The sequence below is a fragment of the Plasmodium vinckei genome, assembly GCF_900681995.1.
Source record: "Plasmodium vinckei vinckei genome assembly, chromosome: PVVCY_13".
In the NCBI taxonomy this organism is placed as follows: Eukaryota; Apicomplexa; class Aconoidasida; order Haemosporida; family Plasmodiidae; genus Plasmodium; species Plasmodium vinckei.
This window is the reverse complement of record NC_051305.1, coordinates 1,665,446-1,691,648: the sequence shown is the minus strand read 5'-3', so window position 1 is coordinate 1,691,648 and position 26,203 is coordinate 1,665,446. Positions and strand designations below refer to the sequence as shown.

Below are 26,203 nucleotides of genomic sequence, written 5' to 3'. Positions count from 1 at the left end.
ATTTAATTAATAATTATAATATTATATTTAATATTTTTAAATAATTAATATTTATTTTATTATTATATAATTTAATTAATATTCTTTATTTTTAACTATTATATAATTAATTTAATATTTAAATTAATACAATTTTAATTATTTATTATAATTAAATAAATAATATATTTAATTAATTATTAATTTTAATTTTTAAATATATAATTATTTATTAAATAATTATATTTTATTATATTATTTAATATTTATATAATAATATTATTATTTTTGCATAATTAAATTATAAAATAAATATATTAAGAAAATATAATTATATTATAAAGATAAAAATTATACAAAACTACATTATTAATTATATATATTTTAAATGTTAATTTTATTGTGCCTTTTTATTATATTGTAAATAATTAAACTGGAAGGTGTAAAATTACATATTTTTGCCTTTGTATCACCTTTCAGGTTTATCATCCTTAAAATGCATAATGAATCATGATTAAAATCATTATATTCTAAGTTATGTGAAATTTCTTATAAATTTATGTGTAATACTTATACCTAATATATTAATTAAAAGGCCAAACTATAATATGGTCTGTGATTTATACCAATAAACTATTATCCATAATATTTATATGGCAACCTTTTTTAAAGTAACATTATAAATATAAATCACTGTGCAAATGATATATATCTACTTTAGTTTATGATAATGTTGATCAAGCTTATTAAAGTTTGTCTTAATCGATTTAAATATTATATATAAAAAATTCACATTTATGAAAAAAGACACAGAAAATAAAAATTATATGGGCATCATATTTTAAGTATAGTGTTGAATATACTTACATATCTTATTATTTTGTTTTTTAATTAAAACACATGAAAAGTATTATATGAATTTTTATAGAAATATAAAGTAATGAAAACAAAAATTACCCACGAAAATTAATAAAAGTAATCAAAATGGTGATAACATTTAATAATTTCTTACAATAAATTTCTCATGTGTAACTTTAGACAAAAATATGCATATTTATTAAAGAAATTTATTCTGGTGTTTCCTTGATTTTATTTCTTTCATTACATTCTTCTATAAGATATTCTCTAAGTAATAAAATAGGGTTAATATCTATATTTTTTTTTAGAACCTGCATAACAAAAAATTAATGAATTGTATATATTCGAGTTAACATTTGACATAATATAAAGCTTTCTATCTTTTGTTCAAAATAAATTATGAAAGAGTTACATAAAGGAATATATAAATATTAGAAATTCTATTTAATTACTTCTTGTTGAATTTCAAATAATTCTGTAGAATTTGCTTTTAGTTTATTCGTTGTAAAAATATCTATTTGCTCTGTTGATTTTTAAAAAAGGAAATGTTTAATATAATATTTTTTGAATTCAAGTACAGTATTGAAATAATCAATACACAGTTTTTCATAAAATCTCTATCATAAATGATAACTATGCTTTGGATCCAATTTTATTTTTTAATAAATTCACAAAGCTTTTACTAGTTTAATAGACCATTGTCATAATTTATTTAAAAACATTTAAACTCCTTTTAATAGACAATGTACTATGGGTTATATATTATAAAGAACTAAATTATATATGTAGAAAATGTACAAAAATATGTCTTACCCATGTTACAAGTATTCCTATAAATAAACAAAATTATAAAAAATATCATTTCATATATTAATTTATTATATTATGTATTCATTTATTACCTTTCATCACACAAATTGGTTATTCGATCCTTTTCATTGTCATAATCACATACATTAAAGTACTTGTGTTTCTCCTTTTCATTATTTACTAATATAACTAACTATAATATATATAAAGAAGATTTAATAGGTATATTGCATTCCTTTTAAATTAGTATTAACATATCCGAAATTTAATATATTGATTGTACTTTGTTTAATGCCTATAAAGTTAAGAAATAAATTTTAATTCGAATAAAAATAATGAATAAAAGACATTAAATTTTTAATAATTCCATATATTTATATAATATTTTGTAATAGATACAGGTAATAGGCATGGGAAAATTGTATCTTTAATGTATTTGGAATTTTCATCATCAAACACGTCCTTTCCATATAGGTTATTTACAAAATTATCAAAATTCATTTGTTTATATATAGATTAATGTATAATAGTTTTATTTTAAAATAAGCGTAAGTTTTTTTGTCTATATAATGAAATGGGGAAATAGTAATATATTAGTTATGGTAAATAAACACTGTGAACATATTATAAGCATCCAATTTATGGAAATTGAAATATTTAAGATAATTATGTGAATTTCATTTTGAAAAATATACATAATAAAATTGCCTGATAAAATAAAATAACGTAAAAATAAATATATTTTCTATATATATTTAATGTAGATGCTGAAAATTATAATTTACACATTTTGCATTAATTCTGAGGTATTAATAATCATTTCCGAGAATACGGATTAATATAAAATTAAAGAAAACAAATATAAAGTATTTTATAGAAACTATAAAATGTAGTACAAAATGCTTTTTCAAAATTGATATAAACTTACGATGTAATAAAGGTTACATCATAACTACAATATAATTTTAAGACAAATAGTGTACTCATATTAAAAAATACATTTCATATATAAAATAGAAATATATAGATTCATTATACCCACTTTACTAAGGTTTTTTTTTGAAAAAGACTATTTAATGAAAAAAGTGTATGTTTTATAATAATTTCTACTATGCTTATTTAATTTTATATAATTATTAAACTTAAAATTTGCTTTGACATTAAAATAATTTCAGTTGTGAGCAAGATAATAAAAACGTATCATGTCGAATTAAAAAATCCAAATAATTATAAAAATGTAATATGAAATAATTAAATATGACAATAAATAAACATAGATATCGAAAAAAACGTAAAAAAACAAATACATTCATAATATAGTATCACTTTTGTTTATATTTTAATCAATCACGTAGATATATATAACAAAGGGATACGATCTAATATGTGTTTTGTGAATAGGTTTAATTAAAAAAAACTAAAGTTGCTTTACATTGACATATATTGAAGTGATTTATTGTAATTAAAACGCATTTTATAAAAAAAAATTATACATTTAACTCCACTTGCCCATCTGAAAAATCTTCTCGCGCATTTTGTGATTGCTCATTATTAAATCTTTTGATTCCTTCGGCTACTAATTTGGCAACTGATAAAATATGCATTTTTTCACAACATATATCTCTTGGAATGTGTATTGTATTTGTTGTTACAACTTCGTCAATGCACGAATCGTTAATTTGTGAGATACATCCATCAGATAGTATAGCATGAGTTGCATAAAGATATATTTTTCGAGCTCCCGCATTTTTTAGAAGAGCAGCCATCTTTTTAGATGTTTTTCCAGTATCAAGGATATCATTTACTATTATACAATCACAATTTTTAATGTCACCAACTATAGTTATTTTTTCATTTTCAAGTAAATTTATATTATTTTTATCTTGAGAAGACACATTCTTTTGTTTATTGTCTAACATTTTATTGGAATCCTTTGATTCATTACTTGGAGCTTCTCCTCTGGTATTCATTTCATTACATGTGCTAGAAACCAAAGTAGTAAATCCTAGATCATTTGAATGCTTTTTCATTCTAACCCAAAATTCCTTTGCTTTTTCTGCACCATCAATATCAATTGGAACGATAACGGGGTTATGGAGTTTTTTTTTTTTAAAATATTCTACAGCTAAAGATTGTGGATTAATATTCATAAGCGGTGGCTGGAAAAATTTTTGATCAGTAGAAAATCCTTCAATTCTTGGATTGTTCAAATCGACAGCGATAATTGAATCAGCACCACATGTTTGTAATAATATAGCTATTTCTGGAGCTCCTAGTGAATGCATATTATTAAAATACCCTGTTTGTTTATGTTGTCTGGAATAGTTTAAATATGGTAAAACAACGATAACCTTTTTTGCAGATGATCTTCTTAATGTCGATACAAATAAAAACAATTCCATTAAGCGTGAGTGGACATCCTTACCACCTGCAGGGGTTGAATGTATTATATATACATCTCTCCCTCTTACTTCATCCATTATTTGAAGAGTAATTTCTCCATCACTATATTTTCCAATATAAGCCCTACCTAAACTTATTCCTAAATTGGAACATATTTCATTTGCTAATTCATGATGACTATTACTAGAAAATATTTGCATGTTACTGTATTCACTTAATTCTTGATAATATTCATATTTATCATCTTTTGATTTATTTTTATCATTTCCAGGCATAACGGCACTCGATTTATCTAAATTATTAGCATCTTTTGAATTTGTATTTTTTGGCTTATTTATGAAACTAAATTCATTAATTTTTATTTTTATATCTTCATTTTCTAAATTTTCATCTCTTTGTGACACAACAGATGCCCCAAATATGTTAGCGAATGCAATAGTTTTTATTTTATTATATTTTTTTCTCTCATTGTCATTTTTGTTTTGTTGAATTAAAATAATAGGGTGATGTCCATTAAAACCATTGTAATTTACATTTTCATGGGCATGATATAATCTTTTCTGGAATACAATTTGACGGGTATTTAAAAATTCATTTTTTATAATAAAATGTTTTATAAATTTATCTGTGTGCTCATAGAATTTCCTGGAGAAACCGGTGTAAAAATTATAAACCATTATTATGATATATCATATGAGTATTTTGTGATTCAAATGATGATATAATTTTTTTTAAATCCATTAAAAATAACGCGATTTTATATTAATAAGATGTAAAAAAAGCCAAATAACAGTATTCTACATAGAAAATTAAAGAAAAAAAAATATATCTAATTCATATATTTTATATTTTTTTATCATGTTTTTTAAAGTCACAATTCTACATATTAATACTTAATTCAAATTAGCCAATCATATTTTTATTTATATATATCTGTTTGTTTGTTTTAATTTACAAATAATATAAATATAAAAATATTTTTTTGCGTATTCATTTGAATTATTTTGCATTTTTTTAATGTCGTTTTTTTTTATTTTAATTGGAGAGGCACGATTTAGTTTTTATATAATCACTATAAATAAATATGCATTTTCTCTTCATTAAAAATAATATTTTTGCATGAGTATTATATTTTCTTTATAATAATGAAAATACTAAATAATATAAATTCGTTTAAATTTTTTATTTCATTAAATGGCCAAAAAAAAAATTATATCCATTAAATAATATATAAGTATAAATTTTTTTGATTTTTATAGTTTCCACATGGGTATATTTTTATTATACCTGAGAGTATATTATAGATATCCAATTTTGTTTTATAATAATTTTACAAAAGCGATAAAATAATATAATTAATGAATGGAAAGCTATATTAATGGTTTACTAGATTTAGTGTGAAAAAAAAAAATATTATATATATGTATAATAGGAATGCTACTATATGATCCTACGCATTTATACATATCATGTATAAACATTTGAAAATTATTCCATTATATATTTACAAAAATGTATATGAATTAAAATACTATTTAAAGTCTAATACTACATGTATTTTATCTCATTGTATCGAAATCACATACTATCCCATTTATACGTTTGCAATTCGTATTATTTTTTCCATCTTTCTTTTTATTATGTGTGTAAATATTATATGAAAAATATTTCTTCTATTGAAGAATACGGAGAAATTATGAAAAATTCCATTCTACTTAATCTAACATATATTTGCAACATCTATCTTGGCATTATATAGATAATAAAATTGTTTAGTACTCAGAAAAGTATATATTATTTGCAAAAAAACAGAAAAAAAGTTAGCATTTGATAAATACGCTGCCTATCGTAAATTTACATTATATTATTTTCCTGTATAATATGTGTCCTCCATTTATTATAACAAAATTTATGTTTAAAATATATTTTATTTGTAAGAATATTACAATGTTATGATAAATGGAATATTTTTAAATAATAATAGGAATACAACCATGTAAAATATATTATCTTTTTTACGTATAAGTTTATATTAGAAATTTCACAGGGCTCATAACTTATAATTTTGTATTTTTTTAACAATATAAAATGTTTTTTATTATTTTATACAATCATAATATATAAACACTTTAATATGATTGTTATTTATACTTGCGATAAATTATAGAGACACATCAAATTCAACTTAAAAAGAAAAAATATATGTACAACTTAAATCTATAAGCAGAGAATTCTTCATTACAACGAAATATGTGTTTTGTGTGCATGTGAAAAAATATGTAAACTTCATAAAAGTTTTATTAATTTTTATAAAAAATATATACGGTTTATTTCCTTTAATAATATAATATACCATACGGATAGACAATATATGTAATTATAGAGATAAATAAGAAGCATTTCATAACTTTATATGTTATAAAATATAAATTTACTTTTTTAAAAGAAATGAATTATAATATATAGAAGATGTATATACATTTGTATGACTTTGGATTTCTATTTAACTGAAAAATTATTGTACTTTTTTTTTATTATTTTTTAGTATCCCTCTTAAAATTGTATATAAAGGTTTAGCATTTAAAAAGCTATCTACAAAATGTAAAATAAAATATATGTATTAAAATATTTTACATTTTAATATACTTAAAACAGTTATCTCTATTTAAAATAATTTTAGTTATTTATCCATTATATTTATCGCAATTGTTTTCTTTATTATATTTATAATATTTTTTTCAACAATGTTTATGTAAAATGTATTAATTTCCATTTTGAATCGTCACCACGTATAATAGTCAGTATGCACAAAATAAAAACAAGTCACGTTTTTATATTTTACAAAAAAATGATGGTAACAAATACATTCTTTTAAATGCTTTTTATTTATTCGCTTGATTGTGTTACACATATGAAAACACATACATATGTATATGCACACATAAATAATAGTAATGACAATGATATTTGACATGCTTCAGTATAATAAGAAAAAAAAACGATGTATTCAAATGTTAGACCGTATAAAATATTGCAAAAAGTAAAAACAAACGAAAATAATAGTAAAGAAAAATCAAATGAAGAAAAGAAAAATCACGATAACCATAAAAAATATGAAGATGACAGAAGGCATAAATATAATAAGCATGTAAATAAATACAAAACAAAAAATAATAAAACATACACAATAAATGATAATTATGAAAAAAGTGACAATAATGTTGTATTAAAAAAAACGGGAAAAGATATGTTAATATCTTTACTAAAAAAAGACCAAATGTGTGTAAAAAAAAAAAAAATTGTTATTCGAAATTTACCTCCAACTTTAAATGAAAATAATTTTTTTGATTCTTTTTCAAACAATCTTAAAGATGAATTAGATTATTATTATTATGTTAATGGAAGTATAGGAAAAAATTCATCTGATGATATTACTCATTCACGTATATATTTATCCTTTAAAGATTATATGAAAACAGAAGAATTTATAAAAACACAAGATGGGAAATATTTCTATGATACAAATGGAATTAAATATAAAGCAAATGTTACATTTGCACCAAATCAAACAATAATACATAAAAATCGAACAGATAATAGAAATAACACATTAGACTCTGATCCATATTTTTTAAAATGTTGTGAAGAAATGAATAATCCTGTTGAACCACCAAAAAACGATATAGATTATCATGATATTATTAATGTCGTAAGAGAAAATGATGATATCATATCTCCTATAGTTATAGATCTAAGAAAAAAGCTAAAAAACACCAAAGTCAAATAAGGTAAAATAAAGTAAACCTTTTTTATACCTACAAAATATATCAAGTGAAAAAAGTTAAGCATTATTAATATTCTATATTTGCTAATAAATTTATTTACACATGTGACCATTTTTCGCAAAAAAAAAGAGAAAAAATAATTTGCCAGGCACATGTAAAAAATAATATATTTATAGATTGAAGTTATGATGACAACCATATCAATAGTAACGGGAATAGATGTTGTTACTTTGTTAATCTTATTATAGTTATTTAAAAAGACAAATGTTTTAAATTAGTTGTTATATATGTAAAGGAAAATTAAAGTATAATTCATACTAAATATAATCACACATATATAAAAAAATCGTTAATGCTTCCAATAAGTATATAAACATCAAGGAAATATAAACTTATGCAAAGCAAATATATATAGAAAACTAAAAATAAAAAAACTTTATAAACGCCAAAGAATCTATATTTATTATCCATTTTGACAAAAAATATACTTCATTTTATTACTTTGAATAATATAACAAAAATAATAATTTTCTGTTACAATTTATGACATTATCTCATATACCTCTATATAACATTTTCATTAATTTTTTTGTTATAATAATTTGACAGAACTGAATTTATTTAAGGGTCCCAAAAATATTATATTCCATCACTTTTATATAAATTATTATCATATATATAATCTATAGCTAATAAATTAATATATTGTTTTAAATCGTCATTATTTTGTTTAGCTAATATTTTTCTTACATCAGTTGAAGAAATATAATTAACAAAAGACTTAACTGGAATTTCGATTAAATAATATTTAGACATTTTTTTTAATATCTCTTTATTTATATCAAAATCACCTCTCTCAACAACAATGAAATTATTTTCAGAAACTAGCTTCTCACCATTATCCCATGAAGTTAAATCATTTAATAAATCTGATCCAATAATGAAATAAAATTCATGTTGAGGATATGTTTTCTTTAGCATATTTAATAAATCATATGTTGCAGTTGTATTTTCAGATTCCAAATCTTTTACAAATATTTTACTTTTGTCCATCGGATATGTATTATTTTCAAACATAATGAAAAACATATTATTCCTATGGTCAAATGCTTCGAGATTTTTATCATATCTGCATCTACATATAACTACCCATACTTCATCTACCCATTCCAAATTGCTAATTTTTGATAGTACCATTTCATGACCATAAGTAACCGGATCAAATGATCCTCCATATATACATATTTTTTTATTCATATTTGAATAACAAACAGGCACAAAAAATTATAAAGTATAAATAAAACATATAATAAATAATATATCATTTTCAACTTTATATGCAAATAAATATCTTTCTATAATATATATGCCTATGGTATATATTATAAGCTATTTGGAAATTCCCTAAACATAGGTTCATGTATTTATGCATAAATGACGATTTTACTCCCCCAGTGTATGTGAAGTTATCTAAAAAATTTAATTTTAATGACTTCAATATCTATCATTTTTTTATTAATCATTTAATAATTTTTGTAACTATTTTTTCATTTATTAATATGTTATCAGTTCTATCAAAAAGGTATATGCAAATTATTATATAAAACTAATTTTTTATAAAATTTCAAAGTATATATACCATCTATAGAATGCGTTAGTAATAGTCAAATAAAGAAAAATTAAAACGAAATTAAGCACTTATACATTCCTAAAATATATTTATGTAAGCACGAAAAAGGAAAAAAAAAATATATATATAGTATAAAAAATATTAGGGGTTGCCAAAAAATATTTAATATTTTTTAAGATAAATTATCGTTTTTTATTTACAATAAAAATATATTTAAAAAAATAAAATGAAAAAATATTTAAAAGCATCAAAGAAAGTTAATTTAAAAAATAAAAAAATGAAGTATTAAAAGCAAATGATAAATAGTGTATATGTGAGAAATTTAAAAAATTAAAGCATGCTTATATTGCATGTATATATAAATGTATATACTTAAAAAAGAAATTCACAACGAATGGACAATTATATACACTATGTATATATAGGAAGGGAGACAAATAATAAAAAAGAACAAAATAAAAAAAGAAAAATATAGAAAAAAAAAAACAAACATCTATACATATCACTTGTTTACACCAAAATATGTAACTCTTATATATATTTTTTTTTTCATCATTTTTGTTACATTTCAACGGGTTTGGTTGTTATATTTAAATTTTGATAGATGGCATAAGAATTGAATCTAATGAATCTTTAAATATAAAAAAGGGTTTTATATTAATAAATGGCATTTTTATTATTTCTCCTAAGTATGTAGTTGGTTGTAGAATAGGAAAAGAATATTTAAAAGTGATATTTTTTGGTAATATTGTTATGTCTATATTAAGAATTTGATTGATAACCGAAATATTATAATTAATTATATCATTTTCGGTTAGTTTATTTTCATGTGCATGTATATTCAATTTTGTTTTATTCAATAATTTTGAATTATCATTTTCATTTATATTACAAACATAAAAATCGTTGACAAAAAAATCAAAATAAATCGCTAACTCTTCATTACCTTCAGTTAATATTTTAGGTATTTTAAAATTTGTATGATTTGACATATTTAACTCTCTAACTTTTAATATAACACCAATAGATATATTACTATTTTTACTTTTTATTATTTTAAAACAGTATCTACATTCATTTATTAATCGTTCATCCCCATATGTAAAGGAATATTTATCTACTTTACCTTTTTTTTTAACTAATTGGAAGGAATAATTTTCATTAGCTAAATTGTTTACACATTGAAAATGGTTATTTTCATTCCATGGTTTATATCTTTCTTTTACTTCATCTTTATTTAATAATTTTTTAAAAATATGATCAAATAATATACTATAAATATTATTTATACATTTTGTTACATTTTTCAAGGATATATTTACATTTTTTTTTTCAATATAAGGGGGTTCAAAAGCTTCCATATTTATTATTTTGTAAAATTCATTTAAATTTTTAACTTCTTCATAAAGAGATACATTAAATAAATCATTTTTTTCATCACCTATTATGTCAACATCATTGTCTTTTTTTTCGTTTACTTCTTTTTGAGACTTCAAACCATCAAATTTTATTTCACTATCATTATCACCATATTTGTCTTTCATTTTCTCATGCTCATATCTCATACAAATAAAATTTGTTCCATCATATTTATTATTTATAATATCATCAAAACAATTTTTTATATATTTTTGCATATTATACAAATTTTCATGACTTAATAAACTGAACCTAACATTTTTAAAAATAATTTCTTGCTCTTCCAAATTACAATTATTTTTAATTATATATTTTATCACTTCAATAAATATTCTTATTTCGCTTATCATTATATTATCGAAGCTGATAAAATGACTAAATGTTTCTGCATCTAGTAAGTAGTGATAATTTTCTAAAAAATAAAAAAAAAGGACATATAATATGTATTCATATCATATCATATTTGTAAAGTGTAAATTTATTTTTTACCTGAAAAAATTAGATACCAAGAATCAGACAAGATACGAGTGAAATCTCTTATCATTTCCGTTTCTTTAAAAATTGCAGATATTTCTAATATTTTTAAAATATTTTCAAAATTTGTTTTTTCTCTAATTGTATTTATAACATCATCTATAATACCAACTATTTTAAATTTTTTACATTCTATATAAATAGTTATTAATAATTTAAAATCAAGATCTTGTAATCTAAAATGTTTATCATATATATATTTAAAAATATTTTTTATTGCTTGTGGATAATTTGTCTTTAATTTCATTCGTATATGAATATTATTTGTTTTTTTCATTAAATTATGTTTTTCAATTTTTTTTTCAATTATATGATAAAAATATGATGAAATATATTTCGTTATAAATAAATTAGAAAATATTCTATGATATCCACCAAAATTTTCACTATTCTTTTTATTTGGAATTAAAATTATTTCAACAACATTTTTATCATAAGGCGATATAACAAAATTTTTTAAGGATTTTATTTTTTCACCTAATAGTGATTCACTTAATTCTAAAAACATTGTATCGTTTTTACTATATTCTTTTTCATATTCAGATTTCATAGAAAATCTTTTATTTTTTATTTTTAAATAATATTGTAATTCAAAATTTTTTAAAAATTGAATCTCTTTTATTTTATTTTCTAAATAAACAAATTGGTCTTCTGTTTTCATTTTTATTAAGCTGTGCTTGTGTAATTTATTGTTTAAAACCATTTCTAAAACTTCATTACAATTATAATAATCCTGTATAAAGAAAAGAAATAAAACAAGACGAAATATTTAAGAAGTGACTATAACACACATTAGAATAATTAGACATGTATCTATTTCATGCAAACTATTTACTACATAGTTATTTACGAACTTACCACATGATTTTTTTCTTGATCTAATATAGCATATACTTTTTTATGAGTTAATTTATATATACTTAGAAATGCTAACTCATCATGGATATTAGAAATTTCATATTTTTTATCTTCATTAATTTGATTTTCTATTTCATTTAGTATTTTAGATTTATTTTCTGAATTTAATTTTGAGAACTCTTCTAATTTATTCTTTTCTTTAGTATCGTCATTTTGATCTATATGTATATCTTTTTCTTTAGCTTTTTTTATTTCATTTTTTAATTTTAAAGCATTAATTTTTTTCTCGACATCTTCACAACTTTTTATTTTGGAATAACCTTTTAAAACATTTTTTTCATAATAGTTTAGTAAATTTGATTTCTTAACAATCTCTTTTTTAATTGTACTACCCTTTTTATTATTTAATTCAGAATTACATTCATTTCCTTTTTTTATAATATTAATGATGGATGCCTGATCATCACATATTGCAACTACTTCATTATCATTTTTTTCTTTATAATTTAAATAATCTTTTCTTTGGGTTTTTGTATCTTTTTTTTTTTTTGAACAGCACGACATTTTGAAAGACAATCAAATAAAAAGACTTAAAACTAGTTACTACAAAACATAAGAACCTTATTATAAAATGATAAAAAAAATAAAAGTTTGAAACAATAGAGTAATATATTAAAAACACCTAAGGCTTAGCATATAAATATAAGTCACCTATTAATAACAAATTTAAATATAGAAGCAAGTATATATATTCAAATAAATATGTACATATATGACACATACGATTTAAGGGTAATCACACTTAATAGCTAGTTTACTTGCACTAGTGTTATTCTAAAAAAATTGTAACGACAACCAAAAAAAAAAGAAAAAATGTGCATAATAGTTTTTAAATAAACTACAAAAAATTGGTGTAAAAAATGTAAAATAAATATAATGATAAATTGTATTTTTATATATATATTTAAAAAAAAGACAAAAAAATAAGCAATAATTTAAACAAATATGTATTTTTTTTTAAATTATTTTATACATCTACTAAGGAACTACACCAAAAAATTATGAAAAAAAATCGTGAAAAATATTTATATCCCCAAAAATTATGTTACACCATTTTAAAAACTAAAAATGAAAAATACACAACCATAATGAATAGTATACAAAAACAAATAATTTAAAAATTATATATCACTTAAAAATTATACATACGTTGAAGTTATATAATTTATGATTACATAAATTACCATTTTATTAATTCATTACTGATTATTTTATTACTTTTGATAGATTAGTACATTTTCTATTAATATTTTTCATCTTATTATATACTGCAGCGACAATACATTTTTTTAATAGCAATATATACACACGTATAATATTTTTGCATAATAAATTATTTTATGCTGCATACCACCTTTTTTTTTTTATAAATATTTATACTTGTATTTTTTATTATTTATCATAATTATTTATTTTTTTGAATTATATATATTTTTTTTCCTATCACATTATATTCATGCATTTATATATTATGACTACATGCATGTATACATTTTTTAAATATAATTAGGACTTACTAAAAATTGCAGATTAAGTAGAAATTATAATAATGAGCCATGAAATATGAAAAATAAAAATAAATTCACAAATTAGAGAAAGTTTTTAAGTTTGAATATTTTGCTATTTCAAATTTAGGTATACCCCATACATATTTATAAATATGTACAAACATAAAACCATTATATAATACATGCGAAAGGCATGGAATATATAAACAAATATTTGATCATGCAATAAAATGCATAGAAAAAATGAACTAATAAATAATATATATACTATCATAAAATGCATATATATGATGAAAATATAATAATAAATGACGAGAGTGGATGTGAAGATACTCCTAAAGAAAATAAAATAAAAATCGCAAATGGATTAGTTAAAAATTTTTGTCTTTTAAAAGAGCTCGATTTATTAACAGTTATAAAAAATGAGGATGAAAACAAACAAAACATTACAGATAAAAATATTAGTTGTAATATAGAAAACATAATTTGCGCAAATAAACATATTTTAGATTTCATATTTTTAAAAGAGCAAAATGATTTAAAAATCCAAGAAACGGAAGAAGAGAAAGAAAAACCCAAGAAAAAAAAAACGACAATAAATAAATCTCTTGAAGATGATATACTAAAAGAAAAGGATATATTAAATATTATTGACACATTAAATAAAAACGAACTAAATATATCTATGTATGAAAATAAAATAAAAGATTGTGATGAATTAAACAATTTTAAACCATTTAATAATACCTTACTAATAAATCATATTGATATGCCACCAGCATTGAACAATCAAAATGCCTCTTCACAATTTCATCAAGTTTTGAAATTGTTAATTAAAAATTATAATAATTCATTAAATATAATTAAAATACAACAAAATACAATCAAAGATCTGATATTCTATACACACAATTTATTAATAAATAATAAAATGTTAATAGATAAAAATGAAAAATTAATTAAAGCTAATTCTATTCATACAGAATTAAAAACTCATACACCAAACAATAACCATGTTGAAATAAAATTACCAATGCCCGATCAGGAAAATACATCCTCTCTATTTAAGACACAAATAGATTTATACAGAAAACATATTAACCATTTGTATAACGAAAATACTGAATTAAAAAAAGTATTAAGTACCCTTGACACTGGAAAAAATTTATAAAAAAAAAGAGAAATATAATATTGTTTAACTTATGAAAATACCATATTTATTAAAATGTCCTACATTTCTTTTTATCCACAAAGATAAATGGTATAATCCATGTTATATTCACATCTTTAAGTTAAAAATTATATTGTTTTTATTATTTAAATATATGTTTAAATCCGACTTGTTTTCATGCCATAATAAACATAGACACATTTTCAAACTAAACACATTCAAAAGTTTAATTATACTAATAAAATATTTATTAATTATATAAAAGGACTAATATATGTTGTTAATTTTAAGTTACATATATGAGGAAAAAATATAAATCAAACAAATAATTTTAAATGATATAAAATAGTGACAATAATAACAAAAAAAAATACAAAAAAAAAAATAAAAATAACAATGATATTTAATTATACAATAACTTATGTTGTATTATATTATATTTTCTTTTTATCACTACAATAAATGAAAACTTCATTGGACATGCATATTCGAAAAACAAATTAGTAAAGCTAAATAAGTGAAATACATATATTTTTGTGTACCATCTATTAATAATGTTATACATACATGACGTGAAATTTTTTAAGTAAAACAAATCCGCATATTTTTCATTATTTCTATTGTATTAAATATAAAAATATGCTTCATATTGATTTTTCTTTCTATATCTATATATTAAATAAAAACAAAAAAATATCTTATAAATATTTATATGTATATAGACACAAATAAATAATTAAAAATGTGTACAGTATATGATAAAATTTATCAAACGAAACAATAAATAAAATGGAAAATTTTAATAATTCGGAACAAATTTATTATCTTTGATTATTGTAAAAAACCTAGGCAATGAAAATGATTGCTAATTGTTAATGTGCCTTTTTTATCGACTCTATTTTTATTTAGTTCGCCACCCGTTGCCGTCTCTCTCTCTATATATGGCATTTTTCATTTTCTTGTTCAAATGCAATTGCAATAAGTCACTGTTGTGCCACATGCTGTCGTTTTGTGGATCTTAGGAGAACCATTGGTTGAAAATGATTTGCTAAGATATGATCTTGAATCAATTTGCCCATTCAAAGGAAACTGATTTAAATTTTCTCTCTTTTCTGGTATTTGACCACTCGTATATCTGCTCATCTGTCCAATTGATTGCTTACTGAATTGGCTACTTAGTTGGTTACTGAATTGTCTGCTTGTTGGTGCCCCCACTTGTGTACTAAATCGTCTACTAACTTGCCCACCTATTTGCCCATTAATTTCGTTGCTAAATTTGCTTGGAAATAATTCAGATTCATATATACTAGACATTTTCATCATATTATTATGTGGCATAACTCTAACTCCAGGGTTCGTATTATATTGTATATATTTATTGTTTACATTGAATAATGAACTAAAGTTTTGAATCGCAGGTTCCTTTCGTTCACATGAATTGGTATTAGCATTTTTAGAATAACATCTATCAAACATACAATTATAATTACATTTTTTGTTTTCATCTTGGTTCTCTGCTATCGAATTTGTAGAATATAATTTATTTAAATGCAAATCAGGAGTACCTTTTACTTTAATTTCTTTAGGTTCTTCTAGTTTTACACGAAAAGATAAATTTCTTAATGTGTTATTAGATCCCATTTTACTCATACTTAATGATGGTGATTTTCTTAAGTTCAAAAAATCAATATTTCCTATACTTTGATATTTCTTTTCATTCTCTAAAGGTATGTAATTTTGATTCATGGATGAAGATAATGCCGTTGGTACGCCTATTCTTGTTAAACTATTATCTTCTGCTTTTTTCATATTTATTAAATTTTGTGATTGATTATATGAGTTATTTTCATTATTTATATTTCTATTAATTTTGCTTATTTTATCAATAGTCTTATTTTTTGGTGATTTTTTGGATGGTGTAGATTGAGATAACAAACGAGCATCATAATCTGAATTGATCATTTGTGATTTTATATTAAAACTATCTCCCATATCATCTCGTCCAATTCTTGGAGTTACATAATTATTTTTCCATTTATCTTTTAAAGGCTTTATTTTTTCTAATTCTTTATTTAACATTCCATTAACTCCTCCTGAAAAAGCATTCATTCCAGTATCATTTGTTTTATTTTTTTTTGAACTCTTTTTCTCTTTCATTTTAATTACATTATTAATTCCTCCCTTTTGTGCTGTGTCTGATTTTATTTTTTTAATTTTTTTATCCAATTTTATTTGTGATGGCACTGTTTTCATCTTTTTTGAGTTAGTTAATTTTGGACCTTTCGTCATAACTTTCTCCTCCTCATTTGACATATCTTCACTCATATTAATTTTTTTATTTACCTTCGATTTTTGCTTTTTTAATGATTTAGATTTTTTTAAAGGCTTGCTTTTTTCTAATTCCAAAATACCCTTAGATGATGATGCTTCATTTTTTTCTAAAGCTGGACTTTTATTTTTGTTGTCATTGTTATTAATCAAATTATTTTTACTTACATAAGAGGGCATGCTTGATTTTCCGTTTAATTTCAAACTTTTTGAACTCATTGATTTTTTTTTATTAAGTAATTTGCTTTCTTTAGAATCCAATTTTTTCATAATACTATCCTCTTTTTCTAATGTATTATGAGCATTGCTCTCAGATTTCGAAGATAATGTTGTCTTACTCTTATTTAATGTTATTTCATTAATATTATCTGATTTTGATTTAGCTAATTCTTTTTTTTTTATATCAGACATCGCATTTTTTAAAGATGTAGATGAAACACCTTTAGAATTAGTCTTATTGTAAAGGATATCATCTTGTGATTTCTTTTTCGTATTCTTATCACTATTTGATCTGCTAATTTTTTTTAATACTCTTTTTTCCAAATCGAAACCTTTAATAAAGTTTTTGCTTAATGACATTTTTTTTACCCCAATGGCCTTTTTCATAGGTACTACACTTTTTCTTAGTGGGGTAGGAACTGTTTTATTACTAACATTATTTTTGTTTAAATCATTAACTTTTTCAGGTTTTAAATCTTTTTTGTCTTTTAAATTTCCAGTAATATCTGCTTTTAATTTCAAAACGTTTGGTGAACTTTTCATACTACTTTTTCCTTTTAAAATTAATTCTGATTTCATACTTTGTTTTATGCTAAACGGTGCTGCTTTGGGTTTTACGCTAAGTGGTGTTGTTTTTTGTTTTACGCTAAATGGTGTTGTTTTTTGTTTTAAGCTAAGCGGTGTTGCTTTTTGTTTTAAGCTCAGTGAAGACATAGCATTTTCATTTTTCGATAATATTTGATCACTTTTTTTTGGAGTCTTTTTAGTCATTTTTTGGTCAAGACCTTTTTTTAAATCTGTTTTTTTTTTGATTTTTATTTCTTTAAGGTTGCCTACAGATTCTTTCTTTTTATTATCCATTTTTGGGGCTTCTTCAACATCCTTTTTTTCTTCTTCTTTTTCTTTTTCCATGTTAGATATATTTTCATTCTCTACCGTTTCTACCTTTTCCACATCTTTAGAATCTTTCATAATATCATCAGCTTTTTCTACTTTTATATCTGAAACATTACCCGAAATTTCTTCAAATTTTTCGATTTTTATTCCTAAGTTGTCATCCAAAGTTTCGTCAATTTTTTCTGCTTTCATATATTCATTATCATCCAATGTTTCATCTAAATTTTCTTCTTTTATGATAGGGATATCACCTGTTGTTTCACTGATTTTTTCCTCTTTTGTATCGACAGAATCATTCGCAATTTCTTCTACCTTTGCATCATTTTCTGTAGTTTCTTTGTTGTCAGTTATATTTATTTCCTTTTTCTCCTTGTCTCCTTCCGTTTCTGCTTTATCTATAGTTGTATCATCCTTTAATTTGAGATCGTTATTTTCTACTGAAGTGTCAAGAACTGGCTCTTTATTATCTGATACACTCTTAAGTAGTATTTTCTTTTTCTGTGGTTTTTCTTTCGGTTTAATTTCGCTTATCAATTTTGAAATTGGTTTTTTTACAACATTTTTTTTAATGTCTACCAATGTTCTGGATTTTTTAACAAGTTCAGCCTTTAAAGGTATATTTTTATGTATAACATTAGGTTTTTGTGGAATTTTTTTTTTAGTGATTAATGGGGCTTTTCGTACATCATTAATATTTTTTTTCAAATTTAAACTTTGTTTTCCATTTTTTATTTCTGAATTTCTTTTTAAATTTTCTATTGTACTTTTTATATCATTTTTGGGAGGCGCTTTAGATTTAACATGTTTTTCTTTAATTAATGTAGGTAACATTTTATGAGCAAATTTGAAAACTCCTTTTTCGGTTTGGGGGTTTTCTGTATTTCCATTTTCATTAACTCCCTTCAAAGGAATAAAATTTGTTTTAAGCATTTCTTTTGGTTTTATTTTTGATTCAATTGATGGCTTACTTTTTTTTGGCATATTTCTAAAAACTCCTTTCGATTTGTTAGAATCTGGCACTTTGTTATTCACCTCATTTTTGTTCAATACATTCGATGGATTTAAATATGATTTCGTTAACAAAGGTACTTTAGGTATACTTTTGCTTTTGGTTATTTCTACATTTTTTGGAGTATATGCTTTACTTTTAATATTTTGTTTATTTATGTCTTTATGAATAATTTTAGGAATCACTTTATTTAAAGGAAAACCTTTTGGGACAATTTTATTTGGAACACTGGTCGAGCGCTTACTAAGAAATGGAGTTTTCCCTTTTTCTCCAAAGGTGTTGCTTTTTATATTATTTGCAAAATCTTGCGCATTAAGAACCTCTAAAAGCCCTTTCACTTCAATGTATAATGGGCCATTATTTCCATATGAATTTTTTTTTTTTTCAGGGTTAATTTTACTTGTTATACTTAAAGAGGGATTTATCATGCTGCCATTTTCATAATTTTGAAGATTATTTTTCTCTTTTTCTATTTCAAGCGGTATAGATTTATTTTCTTTATTTAAATTATCCTCACGTTTACTACTATTCGAAATTTCCTGTGTGTTTTCAATTGGGGGTAAATTTGCAGAATCTTTGATATTTGAGCTATTTTTATCCGTAGAATTTAAATGGATATTTTCAACATCATTAGTAACTTGAACAGAATTTGTATTTATTGTTGCATCAGGGGTTTTCTCTTCTATTGTATTTTTTTCATTGTCTTCATTTTTTTGTTCTTTATTTTCTTCTATATTATTTCGCTTTTCATTGTCTTCATTTTTTTGCTCTTTATTTTCTTCTATATTGTTTTGCTTTTCATTGTCTTCATTTTTTTGCTCTTTATTTTCATCTACATTGTTTCGCTTTTCATTATTTGTGTCGTTTTCTATTACAATTTCCTGTCTTTCGTTGCTAGTATCAGCTAATATGCCCGTATTTATATTATCTTTTAAATCCATTACTAGTGTGTTTGTTCACTACAACTAAAATGCTGAAACTTGCTTTTTCCCGCTGTTAATGTGTTACACACGTTCACGAATTAAAGGCACTACAAAAAAAAGGACGGAAAATTAATTGACTAAAAAAAACAAAATTTGTAATTGTTTACAAAAAGAAAAAAATCATAATTTTAAGTAAAAATAAGCACACAAAAATATATATAATTTTTTAAAGCATGCTAATAAAATAAAATGGCACAAAAAAACAAATAAACAAATAAGGAACAAAAAAAAAGTTATTAAAAATATATTAATGTATAATTGTCCGTGTTAATTATAGCTACGTAAAGAAATAATTATATACACGTTATAAAAAAAAAAAAAACTAATATGTACATAAAAAAAAATGCTGTAAATTATGGCATGACCAAAAAAAATATACAAATATATGTAAGATTAAACAAAAAATATACATTTATAAATATGTTTAAAAATAAATGAAAAAATATATAATTATATAACATAATTGATACCTAATTAAAAGCAGAAATAATATATAAATGCACCCACTGATACCCACAAGGTAACAGTGTTGTAAAAAAAACAAATATTCATAATAGCTAGCTTTTGGTGCTATAAACTTTAAAATATAAAAAAAATATTACATGGTCATAATTTTTTAAGAAAATTTTTTATAAATTATGACCATTCATTTTATTTATAAAAAAGCTTTATTCCAAAATTTCCGTTAGTTACACATGTTATAGGCCCTATATTTTTTCCACATTTAAAAAGTGTGTATTAAAAAATTAAAATTATGGCGTATAAACGAAAAATATTATTGACCGGAAATTAAATGGTATTTTAGCTTATAAAATGTATTTACAAATTTATACTGAATACTTTTTAAGTTAATTTTCTCATATATACATAATATAATATGTATATTTAGTTACTAAGGTCAATTAATGGTTTAATTTTCATTTAGCTTATCATATAAAAATAGGCAAAATGTTACATAAAAAATGTACTGTTAAGATTTCCATTTTGTTTCTTATGAATAAATGGAAAATTAAAAAAAAATAAAGTTAATGATATAATTTAACACACTTCAATCAATGGCAATACCATTAATTACGTGCTTATGATATATACATGTAAAAAACAAATTTATATGATTTTTATATTTTATTTACATATAGAAGATATGTGATAGTCACAACTTTATTGATTTATGTACTTATCTAGATTTTTCATATTTGTCAAATCAAAAGAGGCAACATAACAAATTTGAACACGTTGTGTGCACATACGAAAAAAAACAACAAAAAATAGAATTATTTAAAAAAAATATATTTTTTCACATTATGTATTATATTGTGACGTCTTTTTCATTTTCAATAGGAATTGGTAGAGTATTTTCATAAACAAATTTTGTGATGTGTTGGCAATGATTACACTGATATGATACTAAGCATTCATCACGTTGTTTTACACTTTTATTTGTACTTATAGAGTCTTTTACATGATTATTTTGTATGTTCAATGAATTAACAAATGTATTGCAAGTAACACTGGGAATAAAAACTGAGTTGCATTTTTTACAAAATAGTTTTTTAAATTTTTTATCATATTTTATTAAAAATTTATTGGAAAGTCGTCTCATAGTTTTTATATATTTTCTTGATAAATTAGGACTAAATTTATTTATTAGGAATGATGCTTGTAATAAATAATTTATCCTAACCATTTGACTTGAAGGTTTTAATAATTCTTTATCATCATTACATTTTTTGGTTCTTTTTTTTTTTTTCTTTGGTTTATTAGTATGAAGTTGGTTTATTTGGGAGTTTTCATTTAAATCCTCAATCAGTGAAATGCTCGTTTTTTCAAGATTTTCTATACTTCCACCAAACTTGGAATTTTCTTTTTCTTCCATATTAGCATATTCTGTTACATTGTTACTATTATGTTCATTATCATTTGGGTTATTTACTTCGTTTTTTAATTTGTCATAATTATCTTCATTTTTCAATAAAGATTCTTCATTAATGTAACTTTCATGTTTTGAATTATGCATACTCTTAACAACTTTTTATTTTTATGATTATATATAGCTATTTTATGTGATATTAAAATGTAATTCTATATATTAAATAGCGTTCTAAATTCACATGTTATTTTATTGTATTTAAATTATGTTGTGAGCTAGGAAAAATAAAGCATCTATAAATAGCTATGGGGGATATTAATTTAATTTGCAAATATTTATTTAATGGTTTATATTTAAGATAAATTTTATTATACTTTTTCAACAGATCTTATTGTGATAGCATTTTAATTCGGGTATCTTCGATAATTAAACATGTATATGCATAGAAAGTGGGGAAAAATATTTATAAATTGGGAAATATTATAAATTTTTTTTTTCATTTTTCATAAAATTTAATAATGTTAAAAAATATTTGGATTATAATGAAATATAATAATTTTTAAATTGTATTTATTGCTATATACTTGTTTTATTTTTTTAAAAAGGTTAATCATTTATTGTATACTGATTTAGTATTTTTTATTTATTTTTTTTTTGTGCTAATAGAATTCTATAGGGAACGAAAGAAATCATCATTAAAATTCAAATATGGTTATCACTTTATTTGCTATATCTTTGTTATTTATTGTAAATAAAAATTTATGAGGAATTTGGTTATACAAGTATAGAACGAAAGTATATATAATATTTCGACAATTTTTAAAACATACAACATATATTTTTTAACTGCTTGTAACTTCCTAGTTGCAACAAAGGAACATGAAAATTGATAAACATATTTTATCATCTTATTTACTTTTTTTATTAATAATATTTTCTCTAAGTGTATAACACTAAAATAATGATGGAAAAAATAAATGAAAAAAAATGTGGACAAGGTATTAGTCTTAAGATTCGATTTGTGTATATACACAATTGTATATAAATAATTTGATGGGAGAAAATATAATTTTTGTTTATAATTACATATTTGTTAAATTATTTCGAAAATTAATAAGTTCCTGAGTATATATATATTTGAATTAAACTATAATATTTGTTTAATATTATAACATTTTGTCTATAAAAATGAATTATTTGACATTAATTACCATCTTTGTATCTATTGTTCTTTTATGTGAATATAAAATAAAATGTTTATATGCAAAAGAAGAAACATTAAAGGGAAATTTAAAAATATTATCTGGAAATATAAATGAAAATATAACATTAAAATGTGAGCACGGTGAATTTATTCATATTTTAGATGCTAGTTATGGAAACCCTAACATTGATAATTTCTTAATAAAAAAAAGTTACTATAAAAATGTTAATCAACTGTTTATGTGCATATAAAATAATAGGAAAAATATTCAATTATGTCTTTAGCATATGTATATAAGTGTCTATACGAGTTTAAAAACAGTTTCATAGAAAAAAAATAAAATTTATAACCTTTTTTGTGAAACTGTATTTTGTAGATTCACTCGATGCACCACACACCTTGCCTGTTGTTCAAATGCTTTGTGAAGGAAAAGAAATTTGTGATGTAGAAAAAAAAATAATATATACATAACAAAATATAATAGAAACAAATTTGTAATAATATTTTATTAACACTTTTTCGATTTTTTTCTCGAAACTTTTTAAGATAAACGTAACTAATGATACATTCAGAATATTGTCTATTATAAAAGATTTCCACAGACTCATAATAAAATATTCTTGCGTTTCATTGAAGCCTAAACAAATTCCATCATGTATAAAAATATTGCTGTTCATATTATAAGACGAACAATATTACATTATTATCATTGCTACTAATATATGGCTTTCACAATTTCTTATGTAGACAACATAAAGGCAAAAAGAGGGGATAATAAAATTTGGAATGTCGAATTTCAAGGTTTTTAGATAATATAAAAGATATGAAATACTATATAATTTAGGGAAAATAATAATTATATACATATATTTTTTATGTTACCTATAGGAGAAGAATTAAATAAAAATCTATATCTTCATGTGAATAATATGTAAATTAAATAATGCTAAGGATGTATAAAATTATTTGCCCATATTCATATGTGAAACAGTATATACGCAAATTATCGAGTTTATTTATAAATATTATGAACACCTTAACACTATTCTCTTTTTAAAGAAATGCAATATGTGATACTCCATTGCTCAAAAAAAAATACGTGGACATAGATGAAGCAAAATTTGAGTAAGCCACATATATATATATATATATATATATATATATATATATAGTGAAATAAGTTATTTATTCATTTTTTATCTACCGTATTTTACTCTCTTTTATCAGGTGTAACAACATAAGTAATTGTGTGTATATAATTTTTAACAATGATGGATATACATTGTGTGAATCTTCTTCTTACAAAAATGCGATCGTTCAAAAAAACTCCAAAGTATTTAAAAAAAATAAAACAAAAAATGCTCAATCAAAGAAGTATATACATATATGCATACACATTTTTTCTTTTTTTAATTTTTCAGATATATATTAAAATGTCTTATAGTAATAGACCCAAAATTGTGTATAATAATTTTACTAATATATGTAAAACAAAAAACATTGATACAATTTTTTATAAATATTTTACAACAGTTAATGGGAACATACCTGACAATTATGAAGTAGTTCCTAATGTACAAGGTTTTGAAAAAAACATATTTTAATTATAAAAAACATGTAGAAAAACTATATTATAATAGTTGTTTTATTCGTTTTTCATTTAACTTTTGAAGGAGTTTGTGAGAAAAATGAGATTATTTATGAAATGGACTCAGTACTACGTGTAGACGATGTTTATGGTGAGATATACATATGCATAAATTTATAAAACAATAAATACAATGGATAAAGTTCAAATAAGACCTTTTTTAACGTTTTTAGAAAAATGTAAAGAGATAAATTGCGACTATTTTACGGTAATTAATTTTTAAAAATTTGTCAAGTATAAATTTCAAACTTATTAGCATATATTTATTTTATATTTTTATTTTTAGTTATCCACAGCTAACGGGTTTGAAGACAATTTTTCCCATTACAAAAAAAAATATGAACATGTCATAATTTTTTATTTTATTTTTTTTTTTCATTTTTTTTTTTTTTTTTTGGCTATAAGTTTAAAAGGGGTTTCAAGAAATTTCCGTAACCATGCCTGGTTTTGCAAAGGTTTTCCAAAATACGTAAGTTCTCAAAAAAGACAATTTAATAATGTATACATTTTTTAATAAGAATTGAAATATGAAAATTGCGAAAATACTTAACACCATTAGGTTTCACATGAGGGATTTATTTTTGGGAAAAACAATATGAAGTAATATTAAAAAAATATATAGCTATATATAGCTGCATATAGCTACATATAATTAACAACTATATGATACATTATTGTGACACATTTAACAATTAAAATTTTTATTTGAATAATTTGTAGTTCAAAAAATCCGAAGCACAGAATATGTAAAAAAATCTTAAAATATAAAAATATCACTTACCGTTGTAATGTTGTGATATTTTAAAGTTTTGCTTTTAACTAAGCACATTGATAGAATAATTGTTCTACATTTTGTCATGTGTATAATCCTTTAAATATATAAATTCATTAATTTATTATTTTTTTTTTATGTTATTTAAAAAAAGTCCCTATTGGTTTTGAAGGAGCTCTAATATAAACGGCGTAATATACTAACTTTTTTTTTCATACACCCATATGGAAGCACACAAATTGGATTTATATAATTATA

The 26,203-nt window shown here is 21.8% G+C and overlaps 9 protein-coding genes across 9 annotated transcripts; 3 read left to right on the top strand and 6 right to left on the bottom strand.

Moving 5' to 3' along the window:
• Positions 1–1,046: 1,046 nt before the first annotated feature.
• PVVCY_1304570 (conserved Plasmodium protein, unknown function) lies at positions 1,047–2,148 on the bottom strand (the record flags this gene model as incomplete). The annotated part of the gene is made up of 5 exons (XM_037634777.1): positions 1,047–1,148; positions 1,290–1,360; positions 1,651–1,667; positions 1,740–1,840; positions 2,047–2,148. 5 exons carry the CDS (start codon positions 2,146–2,148, stop codon positions 1,047–1,049), a joined length of 393 nt encoding a protein of 130 aa, XP_037490825.1.
• Positions 2,149–3,134: 986 nt separating this feature from the next.
• On the bottom strand, positions 3,135–4,727 carry PVVCY_1304560 (ribose-phosphate pyrophosphokinase, putative; the record flags this gene model as incomplete). The annotated part of the gene is made up of 1 exon (XM_008624130.1): positions 3,135–4,727. The coding sequence occupies one exon, from the start codon at positions 4,725–4,727 to the stop codon at positions 3,135–3,137; it is 1,593 nt and encodes a 530-aa protein (XP_008622352.1).
• Positions 4,728–7,051: 2,324 nt separating this feature from the next.
• On the top strand, positions 7,052–7,837 carry PVVCY_1304550 (regulator of nonsense transcripts 3B, putative; the record flags this gene model as incomplete). Its single annotated transcript, XM_008624129.1, has 1 exon — positions 7,052–7,837. The coding sequence occupies one exon, from the start codon at positions 7,052–7,054 to the stop codon at positions 7,835–7,837; it is 786 nt and encodes a 261-aa protein (XP_008622351.1).
• A 637-nt stretch (positions 7,838–8,474) lies between these two features.
• PVVCY_1304540 (nicotinate-nucleotide adenylyltransferase, putative) lies at positions 8,475–9,092 on the bottom strand (the record flags this gene model as incomplete). Its single annotated transcript, XM_008624128.1, has 1 exon — positions 8,475–9,092. One exon carries the CDS (start codon positions 9,090–9,092, stop codon positions 8,475–8,477), a length of 618 nt encoding a protein of 205 aa, XP_008622350.1.
• Positions 9,093–10,055: 963 nt separating this feature from the next.
• On the bottom strand, positions 10,056–12,840 carry PVVCY_1304530 (conserved Plasmodium protein, unknown function; the record flags this gene model as incomplete). The annotated part of the gene is made up of 3 exons (XM_037634776.1): positions 10,056–11,296; positions 11,374–12,151; positions 12,277–12,840. 3 exons carry the CDS (start codon positions 12,838–12,840, stop codon positions 10,056–10,058), a joined length of 2,583 nt encoding a protein of 860 aa, XP_037490824.1.
• A 1,281-nt stretch (positions 12,841–14,121) lies between these two features.
• PVVCY_1304520 (conserved Plasmodium protein, unknown function) lies at positions 14,122–15,015 on the top strand (the record flags this gene model as incomplete). The annotated part of the gene is made up of 1 exon (XM_008624126.1): positions 14,122–15,015. One exon carries the CDS (start codon positions 14,122–14,124, stop codon positions 15,013–15,015), a length of 894 nt encoding a protein of 297 aa, XP_008622348.1.
• A 963-nt stretch (positions 15,016–15,978) lies between these two features.
• On the bottom strand, positions 15,979–20,409 carry PVVCY_1304510 (conserved Plasmodium protein, unknown function; the record flags this gene model as incomplete). The annotated part of the gene is made up of 1 exon (XM_008624125.1): positions 15,979–20,409. The coding sequence occupies one exon, from the start codon at positions 20,407–20,409 to the stop codon at positions 15,979–15,981; it is 4,431 nt and encodes a 1,476-aa protein (XP_008622347.1).
• Positions 20,410–21,760: 1,351 nt separating this feature from the next.
• PVVCY_1304500 (ribonuclease P protein subunit RPR2, putative) lies at positions 21,761–22,468 on the bottom strand (the record flags this gene model as incomplete). Its single annotated transcript, XM_008624124.1, has 1 exon — positions 21,761–22,468. The coding sequence occupies one exon, from the start codon at positions 22,466–22,468 to the stop codon at positions 21,761–21,763; it is 708 nt and encodes a 235-aa protein (XP_008622346.1).
• Positions 22,469–23,509: 1,041 nt separating this feature from the next.
• PVVCY_1304490 (conserved Plasmodium protein, unknown function) lies at positions 23,510–26,131 on the top strand (the record flags this gene model as incomplete). The annotated part of the gene is made up of 15 exons (XM_037634774.1): positions 23,510–23,735; positions 23,902–23,969; positions 24,072–24,180; positions 24,273–24,326; positions 24,414–24,456; positions 24,585–24,650; positions 24,753–24,858; positions 24,947–24,968; positions 25,059–25,106; positions 25,199–25,264; positions 25,347–25,381; positions 25,460–25,642; positions 25,733–25,773; positions 25,894–25,919; positions 26,100–26,131. The coding sequence occupies 15 exons, from the start codon at positions 23,510–23,512 to the stop codon at positions 26,129–26,131; spliced, it is 1,125 nt and encodes a 374-aa protein (XP_037490823.1).
• Between the last annotated feature and the right edge of the window lie 72 nt (positions 26,132–26,203).